General features: G+C 43.0%; 3 protein-coding genes across 3 annotated transcripts; 1 reads left to right on the top strand and 2 right to left on the bottom strand.

Annotated features, from left to right (window-relative positions):
• Positions 1 to 349: 349 nt before the first annotated feature.
• Positions 350 to 7,234, bottom strand: atp6v1b2 (ATPase H+ transporting V1 subunit B2). Its single transcript, XM_067484386.1, has 14 exons — positions 7,009 to 7,234; positions 6,195 to 6,250; positions 5,925 to 6,023; positions 5,696 to 5,789; positions 5,530 to 5,607; positions 4,525 to 4,664; positions 4,280 to 4,381; positions 4,089 to 4,186; positions 3,455 to 3,578; positions 3,220 to 3,370; positions 3,036 to 3,118; positions 2,115 to 2,219; positions 1,894 to 2,023; positions 350 to 1,596 (listed from the first exon to the last, which is right to left on the bottom strand). Exons 1-14 carry the CDS (start codon positions 7,217 to 7,219, stop codon positions 1,460 to 1,462), a joined length of 1,608 nt encoding a protein of 535 aa, XP_067340487.1. The 5' UTR covers positions 7,220 to 7,234; the 3' UTR covers positions 350 to 1,459.
• A 2,218-nt stretch (positions 7,235 to 9,452) lies between these two features.
• dusp11 (dual specificity phosphatase 11 (RNA/RNP complex 1-interacting)) lies at positions 9,453 to 13,358 on the bottom strand. Its single transcript, XM_067484385.1, has 9 exons — positions 13,057 to 13,358; positions 12,738 to 12,813; positions 12,459 to 12,590; positions 12,241 to 12,364; positions 11,404 to 11,464; positions 11,278 to 11,324; positions 11,119 to 11,194; positions 10,597 to 10,728; positions 9,453 to 10,003 (listed from the first exon to the last, which is right to left on the bottom strand). The coding sequence occupies exons 1-9, from the start codon at positions 13,092 to 13,094 to the stop codon at positions 9,625 to 9,627; spliced, it is 1,065 nt and encodes a 354-aa protein (XP_067340486.1). The 5' UTR covers positions 13,095 to 13,358; the 3' UTR covers positions 9,453 to 9,624.
• Positions 13,359 to 15,318: 1,960 nt separating this feature from the next.
• LOC137104237 (caspase-7-like) lies at positions 15,319 to 17,893 on the top strand. The gene is made up of 4 exons (XM_067485175.1): positions 15,319 to 15,608; positions 16,269 to 16,432; positions 16,556 to 16,682; positions 16,793 to 17,893. The coding sequence occupies exons 1-4, from the start codon at positions 15,401 to 15,403 to the stop codon at positions 17,104 to 17,106; spliced, it is 813 nt and encodes a 270-aa protein (XP_067341276.1). The 5' UTR covers positions 15,319 to 15,400; the 3' UTR covers positions 17,107 to 17,893.
• Positions 17,894 to 18,671: the final 778 nt, after the last annotated feature.

Genomic DNA, 18,671 nt, shown 5'->3' with positions numbered 1-18,671 from the left:
GATTACTACAAGTAAAGTAATGTGCTTCTCTAACATAACTGAAGTGAGATGCACAGGAAATAAATATCTTTCACTTGGAAAATCCACAAAGTGTGTAAATATGGAAATAGTTGTTATGCGAAGGCTTGGAATCCTTTAAAATTATGCAGACATAAGTAATTTTAATTAAAAACTTTTAAAATAATCTTATTCTACAAATTATGGATGTATAAAAACTGGCTTCTGATGTAACATGGACCTTGTCAGTGGCAGACACTCGTAAACATAAAATGTAATATTAAAGCCGTTTTGAGACAGATACAAACGTTTTTATGCTAAAATTAAATGAATATTAAATCATCACAACTGATCCGGAATATGGAGGCAGCAGCCTTTATTTAATATTTCAGGCACTGACTGGAAACATTCAACAACAATGGATGCAAGCTGATAATATATTCAGTCAATATGCAAACACTGTTAAAAATATATCACTTATAGATATTTTGAAATTAAATACGACACATACTCAAATATTCACTTCACACTTCTGAAAAGAGCAGAGCCAACAAAAAACTATAACATCAAGTCATGAAGTATGATGACGAGAAATTCAAACTACACACTGTCCTCGCACAGAATTAGACTTTAAACATGCTTCATTTAATATTATTTCCTCTCCTGGCTCTTATGTTACAGCTTTCTTGAAAAGCTAGCATCAATGTGAAAATGACATTTCTCTGAACACGGCCTTGTACCTCGTGGCAGAACACGACCGAGCTTCACAATCGTCTGACGTATACAGGGACGGAAATGTTACTTTGCTTTAATGAAACGCCCGCAGAAGGTTAATGAGCAGGCACAGCTGTCGTCGAGCCTTTCAGCTCCCTCAGGTGAGACTCTGATTCGTGCAGCGGCCGAGTGAACACGGACAAAACAACCAGAACGACAATATTTCTAAACAATCTGACTACAGCTGATGATGCATGAGCTCATTCTCCTCTTGGTCCTTCTCACACTTCATCAAATTATAGCCGATTTGTCTAAAATTAACAGTCAGGAGTTAAACTAAGATGAATCTGTACAGTGTCTGCCAAGCATCATCATTTTGGACTATGATCTTTCTGTGAATGCATCTGAGAGCTTCTGATTTAGTAAATGGCTGCTGAGTTTTTCAGAGTCGTTCAAATCATCACATCCCACAGATGTTAATACATGATTCCCTTCCTCTCCAATCGACAGGCTGTTCATCACATTCACTCAGTAAAAGATCTACATATGTTTGAGCATCTTTCTCCTTCTGTTTTCAGATGTTTAAGCAGGAATGATACATTGTCAAGGTTACACGAAAGTGCCAGGACGATTACAGCATCACATCATGTGTGACGGCACGACACTAAACTGTAAGTATGAAGCCGGAGGCTTCGCTGAATCCGAGGGAAGCAGCAGCACTGGCAGAGACACAGACAACTGTGTCGCGTTAGTGTTTGGCTTCTCGGGGGTAAAACTCCGCTAAGGTGCTCTGGGGGATCCTCTTCAGCATCTCCTTAGGGAAGATCCTCATGAGCTGCCATCCAATGTCCAGAGTCTCAAACACACTCCTGTTCTCATAGGGACCTGCATGTGAAAAAGAAATACATTTTTAGAAAGCTACCAGTTTGTTTGGCAAGAATATTTTCTCCTTCATATCGTTTCCCTCTGAGCCAGGGTTTTAGAAACGTCTGCCACGTGTGAGAGACGAGGGGTTTTTTGGTGGGGGGGCAGCTACCAAGCTGCTGCACAGATGTGTTTTTAAGGGTTTTAGGAGAGTTATACATTTTCACATTTGTTATCTTGCTCAGTATCTATGGATCCTGATCCTAATAGATCTTTCTGCAGCACTGTACCTCAGTGATCTGCTGTGCCCCGTCGTACCTTGGGAGATGAAGTTTTTCTCAAACTTGGTCAGAAACTCCAGGTAGAGCAGGTCATCAGCTGTCAGAGCCTCCTCTCCCACCACTGCCTTCATGGCCTGGACGTCCTTCCCGATGGCGTAACACGCATACTGAACACACACATTTACTCACAGAGTGAAAAGGCCAGTAAGCGCAGTGTGAAGCAGGAGTGTGTGTGTGTGTGTGTGTCCGTGTACTTACGAGCTGATTGGAAACGTCAGAGTGGTCCCTGCGGGTCATTCCCTCCCCGATGGCAGATTTCATCAGACGGGATAGAGATGGCAGCACGTTGATGGGAGGATAGATCTGACCACAGGAGGGAAACATGATGTCATAAATACAGAGTCAGCAGCTGCTCGTCTGCAACAAGTCCAGACTCTGAGCTTTTACACCACATACAGCATCTGCCTGATCAAAGCTGAAGGCTAAAAGACATTTTCTGCAAATTCGTGCATTGGAGGTTCGATGTACAGCAGCTTTAGTGCTTGTTTTTGCACGTGTAGACATGATGCTGCACACGGATGCATTCAATAAACCAACAGCAGGGGGAGACAGTGCCTCCAAAAAGACGGCATTAATGCAAACAGGATTTTCCTGAACTGCCACACTGCACAGATTGATTGGACATGTCAGCTGTATGCTGTCAGTCAAATCAGTTTCCTCAGAAACCACTTGGGTCTAATGTCTTTGCTAGTTGGTAGCTTCTCCATAAATCTCAAACTTGCTCATCACTCCATTCCCCCGTCTCTGCCTCGTGTGTTTTTATTTTTCCCGACTGTGAGCATTTGACACTGACTGATCAAATCAGATCCCACACAGTGGAACCGTTGTAGTGTGAAGAGAAATGGGCTTTGGTTTGTTCACCCTTTCGTGAAAAAAACAAAAAAAAGAAGATCTGAATCAATTAGGGGCAAAAAGAGACGTGATTTAACAACCATCTCCTCGTCTACCTGCTGCACCTGTTGAATGTGCAGCCTGTGTGATGAGCTGATGAACACACCTGCAGTTTACAGTTGTTCACTTAACACTACAATAACTTCACATGGAGCAGTCAGGAAACGTTCAGTGACACCAGTCTGTCAGTAAACGTCAGGATAATGGGTGATGCTGCGCTTTTAATACCTGTCTGTTGTGAAGTTGTCTGTCCACATAGATCTGTCCCTCGGTGATGTAACCAGTCAGGTCAGGAATAGGATGTGTGATGTCTGAGAGACACACGAACACAGCATGACTAAAAACAAACGCTACTGTCCTTGTTACTAGCATTAGGACTGTGTGCTATGATGGACTAAGATGGTGGGACTACCATCATTGGGCATGGTGAGGATGGGGATCTGGGTGATGGAGCCGCTACGTCCTTCGACTCTGCCTGCTCTCTCGTAGATGGTGGCCAAATCCGTGTACATGTAGCCCGGGAAACCCCGCCGACCCGGCACCTCCTCTCTGGCTGCAGACACCTGAGACACAGCGAGTTAAAGCACAGCTCATTTCTAGCCTCCTGCAGCCATTTTTGGAGGAAAAGCACTGAAACGGTGGCCGACCTCTCGGAGAGCCTCTGCGTAGGAGCTCATGTCTGTGAGGATGACGAGGACGTGCTTCTCACACTGATAGGCCAGATACTCTGCTGACGTCAGAGCCAAACGAGGTGTGATGATTCGCTCGATGCTGCAAAAAAAAGTTTAATTAGCTATTGTGTGCTTATATCCACCTGCTTAATTCAAAGAAAAGAAGAATTAATAATTCATGAAACAAAGTTATTAATGTAATGTTATTAAATCACGTAAAGGCCATGAAAAACATGCAGAGTGATTGTCCTAACATCTGGCTGACTCCCAACCTGTACTCAGCCACCCACAAAGCCATGACAGCTAAAAACAACACACAGACAAAAAGGACCACACAGTACACACAACAACTACAAAGCAACACGAAGTGGTGACCAACAGGATCATATCAGGCAAAACCTGATTCCAGGCAGTGGTGTTTCTACATTGGAGCAGTGGGGGGGACAAACAATGGAACAGACACAAAATGACCACAAAATTATTCAAATCAAAAGTGAATGATGTCTCTGTATCATCCATGTCTGACACTGATGCGTAAAAGTACACAAGTTTTTAAACACGATGCCACACAAAGTATTTGTGAGGTTTTACTGAAAGGAAAAAGTCTCACGTGGGGTCGTTGGCCAGATTGAGGAACAAGCAGACGTTATCCATGGAACCGTTCTCCTCAAAGTCCGACTTAAAGAACCTGGCTGTCTCCATGTTCACCTGGGAGAAGGAAGAAACAACAGAAAATAGGACTTTCTCTGGTGAGGAAAGCAAAGGATCAAATTGTTCCCAACACTGCTGATGGGTTCTAACCCCCATGGCTGCGAAGACGATGGCAAAATTGTCCTCGCTGTAGTCCATCACGTCCTTGGACTTCTTCACCAAACCGGCCTGCCGACAGATCTGAGCTGCAATCTGACGAGGACACGTGGAGCGAGGAAAGACGGAGGAGACTGAGATTTATGGTCAGCATCACACAAACTAAATAAAGTCATTGACTCATTCCTCATCTATTAATACCTTCATGTAGAAGAGTGTACATATAATCGTCTGAGTACCTCATTGTGTGGCAGCCCCGCCGCAGAAAAGATGGGGATCTTCTGCCCCCGGGCGATGCTGTTCATGCCATCGATGGCAGAGATGCCAGTCTGGATCATCTCCTCAGGGTAGATGCGACACTGAGGATTTATTGGTTGACCTGCCATGAAAAGACGTGAACAGGCTGTTCACAGCAGCCTCAGTGTTCTCGCGTGTGCCGCTTCACAGCCGGCACTGATTTGATACTGACCTTCATCACTTCATAAACACTTGAGAAAAGTGGCGGCGGACAAGTTAACAGACACAAAACACCCAGAAAAAGACATGAAATGACTGATCTGTCAAGGTCAACATCATACATCTACTTACACGTGTCACGAAGCAGAAACACTGCTCGTCTGGCTCAAAGTGAACAGGTTTTGGACCTCACACTGTAGCTATTTATAGCATCCTCGTGGGTGTTTTTGGGTTTTGTGTCTCTTACTGGTTGTGTTGCAACTTTGTGGCTGTTGTATGTGTTGATTTTTGTCTCTTTGAGGACACTTTATGACTCTTATCTCAGGAAGACCATGAAGCTCAAACATCCAGTTGGACTCAAGGAGGAAGTGAGCAGCTTCGGGGTTTTGTTGACCAGAGGTTGAGGTCACTGTGAGCTCATGTGTCCCATTCTCATAAAGGCAGTATCTCAGGAACATCTGGATTAATTATCAGTCCCACTAAAGGATGAACTGATCAGACAAGACATATCAAAAGCCCCTTTGCACAGTGTCTGAGGGGTCAAAGAGGTCAAAGGGCCCCTGAATGTGGGCCTGCTAGACCTGCTTAGTGACTCATTCATACCTCCAGATTAGGAAATGGCTAAAACAAGTAAGTCAACAGTCAATTAAAAATAGTTTGGAACTTTTTCTTTTTGATTGCATGACGTGTATTTGTACATTGTGGTACTGCGACTTTTACTAAAGTAAAATGTCTGAGAACTTCATCCACCACTGATTATAAATGAGCAGCTTAGAACAGAAACGAACCCATGATGTCCAAGAAGTCTTCAGCCAGGACTGCTGGTCCTCTGTCGATGGGTTTACCTGACCCATTAAACACGCGACCTGCAAACACATGGTCATCAAACCTCACAGAGTCTCAAACGTTCGGTTCAAACATAAGTTTTTGCACAGCTGCAGTTGTGTGTCGTACCCAACATGTCCTCAGAGACCGGTGTCCGTAAGATGTCCCCAGTGAACTCACAGCTGGTCTTCTTGGCATCGATACCCGAGGTTCCCTCAAATACCTGCAGGACAACGGTCAGTGGCCTTTAACTGTTCCTCAGGTGTATGCTGAATGTTAAACGATCGTGTAAAACACACACACACACAGACACACACACACACACACACACACACACACACACACACACACACGGTACCTGCACCACAGCTTTGGAGCCGGTCACCTCCAGCACCTGCCCGCTCCTCTTGGTGCCATCAGGCAGCGTGAGATGGACGATCTCTGCGTATCTTGGGAACTGTAGAAGTGCAGCCCGACCAGAAAGAAGAAATAGACCATGAGACGTAGATCAATCGCAAGCTAAGCAAAGAACATCTGCACTGAGACAAACATCGTTCTTCAGAAACTGTCAGACTTTCGCAACTGCTTTAAGTTTGGGCCACGAGGGAGAAAATGGTGATAAACTCACCTTCACCTGATCCAAAATCACCAGTGGGCCGTTGACTCCAGACACTGTTTTATAGGCTGAGGAAAAAGAAAAACAGGTCACGGTGACGACAACACTGCACACAGCACAAGGTGTCTTTTTTTTTTTTTAGATGAATCTCCCTGATTAGTGGTTTTCTTCAGGCTGCACAGCTTTTTTGTCCTAATGCTGAGATCTCTTCACTAGTGTGTGTGTGTGTGTGTGTGTGTGTGTGTGTGTGTGTGTGAGAAACCTCCCACTTTCACTATTAAAGCTCTGAGCTCCACTGTTGACATCATTACATACGACATCATATCACAACAATGTCATAAAACCTTAAAGGATCGAGGTGATATAACATGTTGGACAGTTCTTAACCAGGGTTTAGTCGTTTGATACAGACTCACATCTATTTCACGGCCACACACACACACGACTTCTACATGGTTAAGACATGAGAAGCTGCTCGTTGGGCTCAGTTCGGGCTGAACGCGCAGCGGTAATGATCCATCTGCTGACCTTGGTTTCACCAGGCCGTTTGTTATTGATTGGAAACGGCACAAAAACAACACGTGACATGTTGAAACTACAAAATATGACCACGTTCATTTTAAATCTGATGACAGCAACTAACAAACACGTCCAGGAGCTAAAGACATTTACTCAAGTTATTAATAAAACTCCTCTCTCAAAGTTGCGACCAGCAACAATCTCTGCGCCAGAGCTGCACATTCACCGAACGACGCTGATGCGTTGCCTCCTCCAGGCCTCTAACAGCGTCTGTCTGCTGTTACTCGGAGCTCAGACGGGGACTCACTGAGGCGGGGCTGGGAGATATAGTCCCGCTTCACGGCCATCGCGTGCTCCCGGGCGGCGGAGGGCGGAGCGGCGGCCGTCGGTCTGTTCCCGCTGACGGCCGAGGAGAGCTCACTCATGGCCCCGTTCACCATCCCTCTGAGCGCCTTCATCGCCATGTTTCCACCTGCAGAAGATGCAGCAGTGTGCGAGTCGTGACGGACTCGGCGCATGCGCACTTAGCGCGGCAGCGTCACGACTGGGGGATGCTGAGGATTGATCGTTCTGATTATTGGCGGTTTCAATTTAAATTCTTTGGTCAAGTCAAATAGCAATAGTGCAGTATTCACTTATTTTAACACTATTAAATGTGCGAGTCTGGTCCAAATTTGTTCCACGCGAGCCTCATAAATAAAGTTTCTGCAGAAATCAGGTTAATTCATGAACAGATTTTAGAACCTGATTTACCCTCAAAACCAACAATATTTAGTCGGCAGCAAAAAAAACAAACAAAAAAAAAACACAAACAAATGTTGGTGGAAACACCCCAGAGAAATTAAATGTGATTCCTTTCACTTTTATGTTGATAAAATCCATCCAGTAATGCAACATTAACTTTACTCCTCACACATCTTTACATCTGAAACAAAACATTCCTAAGAAAATAAAACTTCTTTGAACTGTGCTTTTTTAATATTTTATTAGCCAGCTACTCAACCAAGAGGGTTAACTGTACAAGTATGTTGTACACACACAAAAGGCAATTAAGTAATACAAACAAGTATTTGTATTTCAAACAACACTTTAACTACATTATTACAGGCTGAATAAAGACTAAATTGAATCTCAGTAAACTGTGGAAAACTAAAAAGTGATGCACAGTGGGAGAAGAAATGTGAAAAGCTGTGCACACATTTCTGCTCCTCTCAGGCACCGCTGGAGACAAATTACAACGGGAAATAGAAAACAGTCCAATAAATATCAAATAAAACCTGCCTCAAATACGTTAACACTTGTTCTCTTTGGCAGAGGCATCAACACTTGACTGAGTTAAGATCACAGGGAACAAGGCACATTTAGAACTGATTGTTTTATCAGCCACAACATTAATACCACCTGCAGGCATCTTGCCTTTGAATGTTTTTAGGCTTCCTGGCTTAACCACTATATGAGGAAGCGACATTTCGTTTCAGCCTTTTTCAGCTTATATCTGACACTTTGACACAATTTCAAAACGTCATGTTGAAGTTGTAATCTCAGCAGCGCATAGTAGTTTATGTGTCCCATTTCCTTCAGGTGTTTGACTTAAACTTTGCACTCAGCAATTACATTTCAAGGATTTTTATGCTACTATTTCATGTTACAGTTGCTTTGCTTGGACAATCTTTTCAGCGCTGAAGCATTTGGTGCAGTCTCTTTTCTAGCTACTGTACATGTTTTGTACATTATATTTTTAGTCCTTGCTGCTTATTCCGTGAGTTCAGGGTCGCCACATAATTACCATAATAGGTATTGTTTAAAATACATTGAGTAATTTTACTGTTGTACTTCAAGTAAAATGTAGATAAAGTACTTAGTACTTTTACTTATGTATTATATTAGGTCCATACTAACACTTTGTGTATTTCTACCATCTCTGTTTCGCTGTGTAGCTGCAGACTGCTCAGAGTGGCCATGCTGACCCCAGTCCTCCATCACATTATTAAGCTCACAGGTGCTAATTAGTGTCTGTGGCTGATTAGTGTCTGTCCAAATGGATGTGGTTATAACTGCACCAGAGGTGTCGCACACGTGCAGTTGACCAGCCAGAACAAGGAAGTGGCAACACAACATGCATTGGAAGTAAGAAACATGTCACTAGGTGCAGTGATGTCTTTGTTTAATAGGGTTTGGGCGGCAATGGAGGTCTATGCCACAGACAAACAAGCTAATCCAGGCTGTGGACTGACAAAAGGCCAGATGTGAGTCGAGAAGATTGACCGTTGACTGTTGGAGATAAAATGAAATATTCCTACTAAATTGTCTATACAATAAAATTAGAGCTGAATGAATTCAACTCTGATGATAGAGAGAGTCAAGTATCTGGCTGTGTGACGCTCCAAAAAAATGTATTTGTTTTTTAATAGACGCTACTTTTTCATTGATTATCCCATTAGGAAAAACCCTTTTTGGCCAATACCACTGCTTTGCCATGATGCCAGAAACATGTCACTGTCCAGTGCTGATCGTCTCCACGATCCTGAACGTGAATCGGTTCAACAGACTAGTGGTTCCAATGGAATCAACTCCATCCTGCCTGTGAACTGGATAAGCAGCAGTTGATGGGTTAAGTTTAACTATTTAATATTTTTGTTCAGGCATTTTTAAAATAACCTGACTTTATTTTCTGAATTTTACAACTTTATAACTAGAATTTTCCAACTTTATTGTCATAATACTTTAAAAATTGCAGTTTAGAAATATTTGTTTGTTTTTGGGGCACTAACACCATCATCCCTCATCAAGACAGACTCTAAAAACTGGAACCCGTCCTTTGAATGGGTTTTGTTAATGATGCAGAACTTAAAACACAGTGTAAAAGCCCATCAAACCTGTTCAGCTGTCAGGAAGTGATAACACTAGTACTGGTCAGGTCCTTTCACTCCATGTTTGTGTGCCTGTAGTGGTGTCTCCGTCTGGCACTGGTCCACTGCTCCTCAGGTCTGTGGTAGTCGTTGGTGTGATCGGTCCAGGCTGGAGAGTAACGAGGGAGGGGAGGAGGGAGGAGCGGCCCCCTCCTTGTGTCCCTCTGGTGCTGGGAGGTTGGACGGGGAGGGAATCTGGATCTGCTCTCTGCTGAGCGAGAAGGTCTGTCCCACTGAGTGTCAGGATGAGGGGCAGTCCATCGGTTCGGGTACAGGGGGGTGGGTTTTGTGTGCACCATGGGTGCACACAAAATGGGGGGTGGACGGAGGACAGGTGGATTGGGGAGCCGGCTGTCATATGGAGGACGGTACTGTGAGTGTGGAGGAAAAGATCTACAGAAATAAAGAGAAATAAAGAGATTTCCCCTGGTGATTAGCACAATCTGTTACTCTTGTTTATCTGAATGAAATGTTTATTGAGGCTGCATCTGACCCACTGAAATAACAGCTGGCACAATGTGAAACACTGAATTTTTCAGGAGCTACTTGGTCCAAACATTGGAGGCCCTGGTTAAAAATATTAGCTTTCTAAGCTTAATGTGTTGTATGAATGACACCTGTAACTGGGAGAACGACACGTGAGTGAAGACATATCACTCTGCAGGATTTTAAAGAACTGCAGCATCGCTCGGCACACTTGTACTTGCAGCTGCAACAAGAAAATTGTGCACAAATATTCCCTGTGGATGTAGACTAACAACTTTCTACAGTAAAAGGACTAAAGCTGCTTTCTGTCTGATGTAAAGTTGCCAGCAGCTCTGTAACACTTTGTTTCATTATCAGTTTGTATTGTACACATCAAGATGTTGACCTGATGATGGCTGATCTCAGCCATGAATTAGTTCAGAAAAATGTTACCAAAAATGACAGGAATGCTGGTGCCAAGAATAAGGTGTAAGCTGTAAAAGAAAACGAGCTCCTCTCACCTGTGGTACCTGGAGTCATCGTAGTGGAGTCGTCTCTCGTCTCTGCTGTCAGACATTGGTGCACAGTGAGCTGGCTGGTGTACAGCACAACCTCTCTGCGGCTCCTGTTCAGGCTGGTCCATCCCCGTGTTACTGTTCAGAAAGGACCACATCACGAGGTTACGTGAATTGATAGGCACCAATACTTCCCATTCAAACCACATAGTTTTTTAAACATGAGAATCTGACAAATTAGCTCTTAGTCATTTCTGTTTAGAGCGTACTCAAAGAAGTGCACCCACAACTTTTACTACTTCACTGTGACACTGAAGAAAACCTAAAAACATGATGATTCTCAGGCACAGTCTAAGTTTTAATAATGTGCTGTTTGTCATTACTTGTATATTTATGGACGTCAGATGAAGAGTGCGATTCAGAAACTACAGCAAACATACAGTATGGATACAAAGATGTATTAAACCAAGACAAGTGCCACCCATATAAAAACACAGCACTCAGTTTGCAGGGTTCTCTCTCTACTACCTCCTTTTTGGACCATATAGTAGGTCTTGAAGATAGTTTTGTCTCTCTATATTATGTCCTCGTGAGGAGTTAAACACTGAAAGACATAATAAAAAAAACATTCATTACAATGTGTAAAAGACATTTTAAAATCAAAAGTCCATATATCTTAGTACTTACGCTCCACAGCCTCTTTGGGATTCATTCCATCAACATCTATCAGATACCTGCAGGTCGGACACAGCTGTTAAACAATGTTAAGACACACTGACCAAACTAGTGCTTCAGTGTTCACACTGCACATACCTGCAGATCAGGTAACCGGTGCGATTCAGGCCGTGAGTGCAGTGGACACCAATCAGTTTATCTGTGAAAGACAGGTTCATTTAATTTCAGTCACATGCTCTGTTGCACCCTGACTAGAAGGAGACAGGTGATTTTAAACAGTGCTCGACAAAAGGCTGACAGGTTTTCTTCCTGTACCACACAGCTTTTACCACACAGCTAACCCTAACCCTAAATATTAGACGTGACCCACCCAAATCTTTCACTATTAACTTTTAAAATGTGAGGGATATGTAACTTACCCCCATCCAAAGAAACGCCCTCAATTAAAGCTTCCTACATTTCACAGATTACAAATTTCTAGAAAACATAAAAGTAACTAAGCTAATTTAATTTGTTGCCTGTGACACACTTAAATATCACAGCAGAGGTAAAATTCTGAAAGAAAATGTGAAGAAATGTTCAAATAACACCATTCTGATGCACCACCACATCACTCTTTAGAAGCACAGATGGATCACAGCTCACCATTTTGTGAGAGACTTGTCAGTGAGTCCTGTCAGTGCAGGATTACACTGATTCACTGATACACTATCCACAGTGCATCAGACGTGAAAAGACTCTGGGCAAAGTTCGTAGCCTTCAAACCCTCAGGGTGAACGGCATGAGAAACCATTATGCGACTGTGATGAATGCAGCCACGTGGTCGTTTGCTTTCTTAAGTTGTTCAGTAAAACACTGAACGTTTTTTACCTTTACATTTTATACGTTTTTTTAGATTTTAGTAAAAGTGTCTCCAGGAAGTGGGGTTTAAAGCAGTAGCAGTTTAATTAAAAATTAAAAAAAGGTATTTCATACCGTTATCTGCGTTGTCTCGTAAGAAGCTGCCTACAGCACGTTTGAAGCTGAGGATTGTATTGTCTTTAGGAATCTCATGACCGGCCGTGAAGATCTTCACAAACAGCATCGACTCTGGTAGGTCCTACACACAAAACACAGGGATTTATTTTTTCTTTATTTGGCAAATTGAAATAAAAAACTTTAAAATGACACTAGAGCTTTGAATCACTGTTTGCCTGTAGTTTGTAGTAACGCGTAGTGAAGGTCAGGTCAATGATCAGACCCAGTTCTTGGTTTTCTTTCTTCAGCGTGTCCAGCAGCTCCCAGGGACCAAACACAGCAGCTTGTGAAAGCTGTCGGTTCAAAGACTAAAAGGAAAACACAGATATTCATGAGTCGCCACCGTCTCACTGCCAACTCCCAAACCTGATTTTGAAAGAATCGGCTCTCAGATCAGTAGAACAAAGGACAAACAGCAGAGTGAAACTGGGAGATTCCATCCATCTACAACTGACCTGTTTCAGGGGAACTTTGAAGGCAATGAATCGTGTCCCGCGAAGTCTCTTTCCAACAGCTTTGTAATCGAGCCATCTGTTGGAGAGAAAACAGCTTTTACTGGCACATTAATCAGGTCTTTGGAAAATCTAGGAGAAGCTTGTAGGGATTTGAATATTTATTTCACAACCAAGTCGAAACACACAAAAGTCATCAAAAACTTTTCCTCTTTACTCCAAACGTGCATAACTGCTAACGTTAGCTACATCAATAATAACGTGAACAATGAATGAACAAGTGTCGGCATTACAGAGAAGTCAGTGGGTTTCCGTTGCGTACCTGTCCGGGATCCCTCTTTTCTTGCTGTGCCGGGACATTTCCACCGTGTTGCTCTAAACGGGGACAAACGGATCGTTTCCACGTGCAGCTTCGCTCCACCGTCACTCCGTTTGTTTCGGAAAGCAGTTGTAGCTTTGCGCGCTCCGCGTAAAAACAGAGAATCCCTGACTGATACTTTCACATCACTGTTAACTATCTGAAAGTTACGGTTCCCATTTTATCCCCTGCCAGATACTCAGCTCCTCTATAAACCTACCACTCGCTGAAAGCAGCTGGTTCCGGTATCTGTGTACAAGCTGCCGGCGCGTGTTGATGACGCAACGTGAACACGTGACCTAACCATGAGTAACAGGAACTAATCACGTCACCTGGTGGCTGCTGTGTAAAACAACAGGTTACCTACAGTTGCGTATATGATGATGGGACTTTGTCCTAAAGACTGTAAGAAAGTTACCTGCAGGTATATTCAATTCCGGCGAAAGCAAAAGAAGCTCATTTTCAAATGAAGAACGACATTTATCCATGCAGAGAGTTACTATGAATGAAATGTAACAGAATACTGGCACTTTCTGTGAATCAGCAATAGAAACAACAGAACATCTTTTCTTTTGTAATATTTCCCATGAATTCTGGGAGGATCTTCATACCTGGACATGTCTATTTTAATAAACTCTTTAAAATGACATCCAGGAACAAAATGTATCTTCATTCTTTATCATGTTTATCACTTGACCTGACCCCACACAGAAGTCTGTAGTAAATGTATTTATTTTCTTTTATGATAATAATAATAATTTTATTATTTATGGCAGTTGCAGTGTTCAGTATCATGTCTATGTTATAACAGTTGCTGCTCCTAATTTTGTCTTTCTTGATTTGTACTGGGTTTATATTGTAGCAAACGTTTACCTGCCTAAAATGTTACCTATGTGCAGAATTTAATTGCCTGTACGATTTGTATGTTGTCAAAAAAATAAAGGAAAAAAAACTACATTTGGGTCCATATACAGTGACTGAAGACGTATTCTGTTTATTTACTTAAGTAAAAGTATAAAGCTACTGTAGGCCTTCGAAAAGTAAAAGAACCCTTTATGCAGAATGTCCCAATTCACATCAGTGACATTTTAATTGGATTTTACCAACCATCATGTGATCAATAAGGTCTGATGATTACACTGAATGTAGTTTTAGTTTTACTGGAGAGGATAATTGTTGGACCACTGGACACGAGTAAGCCTGCTTCTACACTAGTTCTTTTTTGGTATTAGTTATGAGTCCAGTTGCAGTGATGTTACAGTAATTAGCAGGATTCCTCGGTCGGGCTGTTCGTAGAGGTTGGGTTTGCTGTGTGTGTGTGCTCACACTCTGCACTGTGATTAACTTGTTTGTGTTGTTTGTCAGTATATATTTAAAGTGACAGGTCAGTCAGTTCCTTTAATGTCATCAGGTCTGATCAGGCTTAGCAGCACATCACACCCGACAGTTTGACTGACAGCTCTGATCATGAAGCAGAGTTGCATGAATGCAGAGTTCCTGTGTTTGAGGAGGTGAATTCAATCTGAAAGAAGTGACTCAAACTAGGAGGGGAAACATACTGAAGATTGTTCTATGTTCAGCAACCTGTGGGATTCACGTGTGATGCTGAAGGATGAGCCTTCCAAATCAACATGCACTGCAGGTATTGTTTTTGTATCCCATCAAACATCATGGTTAAGTAAATTCTGAGGCTTAGGAATGTTGAATACATTTTTAAAAATACATTTAAAAAAACAATTTTTACATTTACATGTTTACCTAATTAGAGAGAGGTGAACAACAATGTGTCCATGAGGTCAAAGATTCAAGTTTGAGCTTGTGCCTGGGAAGTGGGTTTGAGCTCCCTTCAGTAGCTGCTCAGTCATATTCCACCATCTTTCTCAGGTGATGAAGTTGTAGAGACTCTCTCTCAAGTCTCTTTATTAAAAAAGAAAAAGAAAACTGCAATAACTACATTTATGAAAAGTAAGATTTGATCAAAGGAGGTGAAACTGTTCACTCTAAACACATCATGACTCTGAAAACCAGTGTTTTCTTATCAGTATATGACGACTGAGGCAAAGCAACACTTCTGATGAGCACAGTCACACGGTCACTTCCAGCAATTGAAGTAAAAAGGCTCCAGTTGGGCAACAGAGTGAACATGACGTGTCAGCTGAGTGAGGAGGAAGCTCCATACATGGACTTTGTCTTCTGAAGGTGTGACTTGAACTTTATAGGTGTGCAGGGAGTGGTGTGTACTGTGGTGCAGAGTAACATATAACGGACTCCAGCTCTCACACACACACACACAGAGCTGACAGCAACTATGCTACAGTGGAGAAAACAAACTGGGGAGAACAACAGGGCCGTGCTGGTGTCCGTGGCCGAGTTCGATCGAGGGGTGAATCTGGGAAGGAGGACTGGAGCCGAGAGGGATGCCAAGAGACTCCACCGTACCCTCAGCAAACTGGGCTTCAAGGTGGACGTCCACAGTGACCTGAGCAGCGAGGAAATCTACGACGTGTTTCAGAAAGGTAACACACTCTCTGTGCAGCATCACACACTTCTCTGTCTGCAAGTCAATTTGTGTGTTTGTGTGTTTTTCCTATCACAGCCATCTTTATCATAATTCACTGCAACCTGCTTGTCAAACTATGTTTACCTATGTTTAAGCTGCTTACATTTTTTAAGTTTTTAGTTTAATCACAAATACACTTATAATGCATTGGAAAACAGCGTACAGAGCCAGTCAGAGAGCACTTTCATTCATCGCAGTTAATTAAATGTATCATTGCTTTGCCCTGCAACCATGTAACTATTCTCTCTCTGAGGTTATTTATCAGTTTGAAGTAAAGACAGAGACGAGTGGCTCTGAGCTCTGCAGCAGCACCAGCACTGTGTTATAATTCATTATTAATGCAAATGGATTATAGTAAATATATCAATAGAATGTCCTCAGACACCAAACAGCTTTTTTTACCTACATTTTTCCAGCTGCTTCTCACTAATATGAGACCAAACCATCTCATACTGTTAGAGCTTATTGCTCACTGTTTCCGTTCACTCCCTCTGGAGTAAACAGTCTGACTGATGGCTCTCACCTGTGACGATGATGTTGTGTAACGAGGTTTACGTCCTGCTGAACTGGTACTAATAAACCCTGAGTAAAGTGTGTGTCTGTGTTTGTGCTGCAGAGAGCAGGCGGCCTGTGAAGGACTGTTTTCTGGCCGTCTTGTCGTCTCACGGGGAGGAGGGCTGCGTGTTCGGAGCTGATGGGAAACCCGTCTATCTGTCTCACATCTTCAGATACTTCGACAACGAGTACATGGACACAAAGGCCAAGCTGTTCCTCGTACAGGTTGGTACCTTACTGTCAACTCAAAAAACACTGACAACGATGAAGAGGTTGATGGTTATTACTGATAACATCCTGTAGAATCAAAGCTCAGGTTCTGACTATGTCCTGCTGTGGTCTCTGCAGGCCTGTCGGGGAGACAGTCTGGATGATGGTGTGGAGGTGGACTCAGCAGGTGACACCGCAGAGTGCAGCTTCTCCCAGCATCTCTCAGTCCCTGTAGATGCAGCTGTAATGTACGCCACCGCACCAGGTAAAGACAGGGTTCTGTTAGCGGAACAATAGAGTTTTACTTTTAATCCTTCACAAATGTTGGTGCTGTATCAGCCGCGGATGACCCTCGTCCCTCCTTCCTCTCCTCAGGTTATGCAGCCTTCATGCACCCTCTGGGATCAGTCTTCCTGCAGACTTTCTGCACCTTATTAGAGGAGGAAGAGAACCGTAACCTGGAGCTGACTCGCCTCCTGACTCGAGTCTCCCACAGCGTGGCCTACACCTTCCAGGCCAAAGGTCGCGTCCTGGCCGGGAAGAAGGAAATGCCGTGCCTGGTGACGCGGCTCACTAGGGAAGTGTTCCCCTTTGCTGTGCCCGGGAAAGACGGCGGGGCCACGGGACTCTCGGCCACGGCCCTGCTACGCCCTGAAAACATCAGATCAAGGACTCCTTCCATCAGTTAGACCTGGAGAGAAGAGCTGAAATATTTAGTACATTCCTCTTGGGTGAAGGGTCACGTGTTTAAGCAGTACGTTAATGATGCAGACAGAACCAGGCGTTAACCTACGAGCTGTATTATTAGCACCTAATCCAGTTTGACAGTCTGAACAACAACTCACCGCTCAGTTCTCTGTCCTGACACAAGCTGAGCAACTTTTATTTGGAAAAGTAACAACCCACAGGTTGTGTTCCTCCCCCCTCTCATACAACACACACAGGCATTTGCTGAAAGCCCCCATGTTGGGGGACGGACCACGGAAACCAACACCAAAATGGGCCCAGTTTGAAGCAGTTGTTGCCCAAACAGTTAAAAAAGCAGGATTGTGCAAACTGCTGGGGTTTAGGGAGACGTACTAAATAAACGTGGTTAGATGTTAAAATGTTTTACGTTAATTCATGGATTCATCACATAACTTACATCACATAGAACAATGTCCTCTGCTTTGTTGACTCATACAGCCTCCAACCTGCTCCTGGTTTGGTGGTTGTGTGGCCCGATCTCAAAGGTCTTTAAAGTCTTTCTCTGAGGCTTGTAGACCCAGATCAGCTCATTTTCTCGCTCTCTACTCATGGTTTGTATGTGTCATTTGGTCTGAATGCTGTGTGCGTGATGTATTTATTGATGCTTGTTGTTTTTGATGTGCTCATAAATATGTGGACCTGACCTGCAGAGTCCAATTTGACAAAGAACAGTGTCGCTCTCCTTACAGCTGTTGACTCGTACTTCAACAATAAAGTGAAAGCACTGTCTGAAGCATTTGGAGTTATTTCTGCTACATTTCTGTTGTACCACCGATTCATTATTGGAATTATAAACAAATCTTTTTAAGTTGACTGCTCCTAAATAATAAGTTGCTCCAATTAGTTTTTCCATGATACACTCCAGTGAACACACTGGCATAAATAAAAGAAACCTGTCTGGCTTTGCAAACGTCATTAAAGGCCTTGTCCACTGACACAAAGGAAACCTGCTCACTTTTTCCAGGCAACTTGTTTGGTGTTAACTGGACGGAGCAGGGGACTGAGAAACTAATTGAGTTACCAAGTCTATTATTAAACTAAATGTGATTTTGCCCAAATTAAAAAGTGGATTTAAATCAGTACATTTTGATCTTAATTAAGATTTGCTTTTGTTACTGCAGAATTCTGTAATAGGATGCGGTGATTCCAAACAAGTTCCCGTATTTTGGACTAAACAAACAAGTTTGTCTCCCTGAGCCAAACTCACCACTTTATCCAGATCTGATCAGATTAAAATCTAGATCTGTGAGGAGAATCACACGATGCTCCTGCCTGTGCTCTAACAGTCACAGGTGCTCTGTCACCTCATATTCACCATTTTCTACTTATTACTTTGCACAAAAAACCAAAAACTTACTCTGGTGACTTTTGGTTTCGTTTTCCACCCAACATGTGTGGTCACTTCTTTGGATAAATTCCCTCCATCACCTGCCAAACTGAAAGTAGAAGAAGTTTTCTTTGGAGCAAAATGTGCCATAATGAATAAAATACACAGCGCTGGACTGTT

This window comes from Channa argus, chromosome 18 (assembly GCF_033026475.1).
Source record: "Channa argus isolate prfri chromosome 18, Channa argus male v1.0, whole genome shotgun sequence".
In the NCBI taxonomy this organism is placed as follows: Eukaryota; Metazoa; Chordata; class Actinopteri; order Anabantiformes; family Channidae; genus Channa; species Channa argus.
Note: the sequence above shows the minus strand (reverse complement) of the source record. Positions and strands in the feature narration are given on the sequence as shown.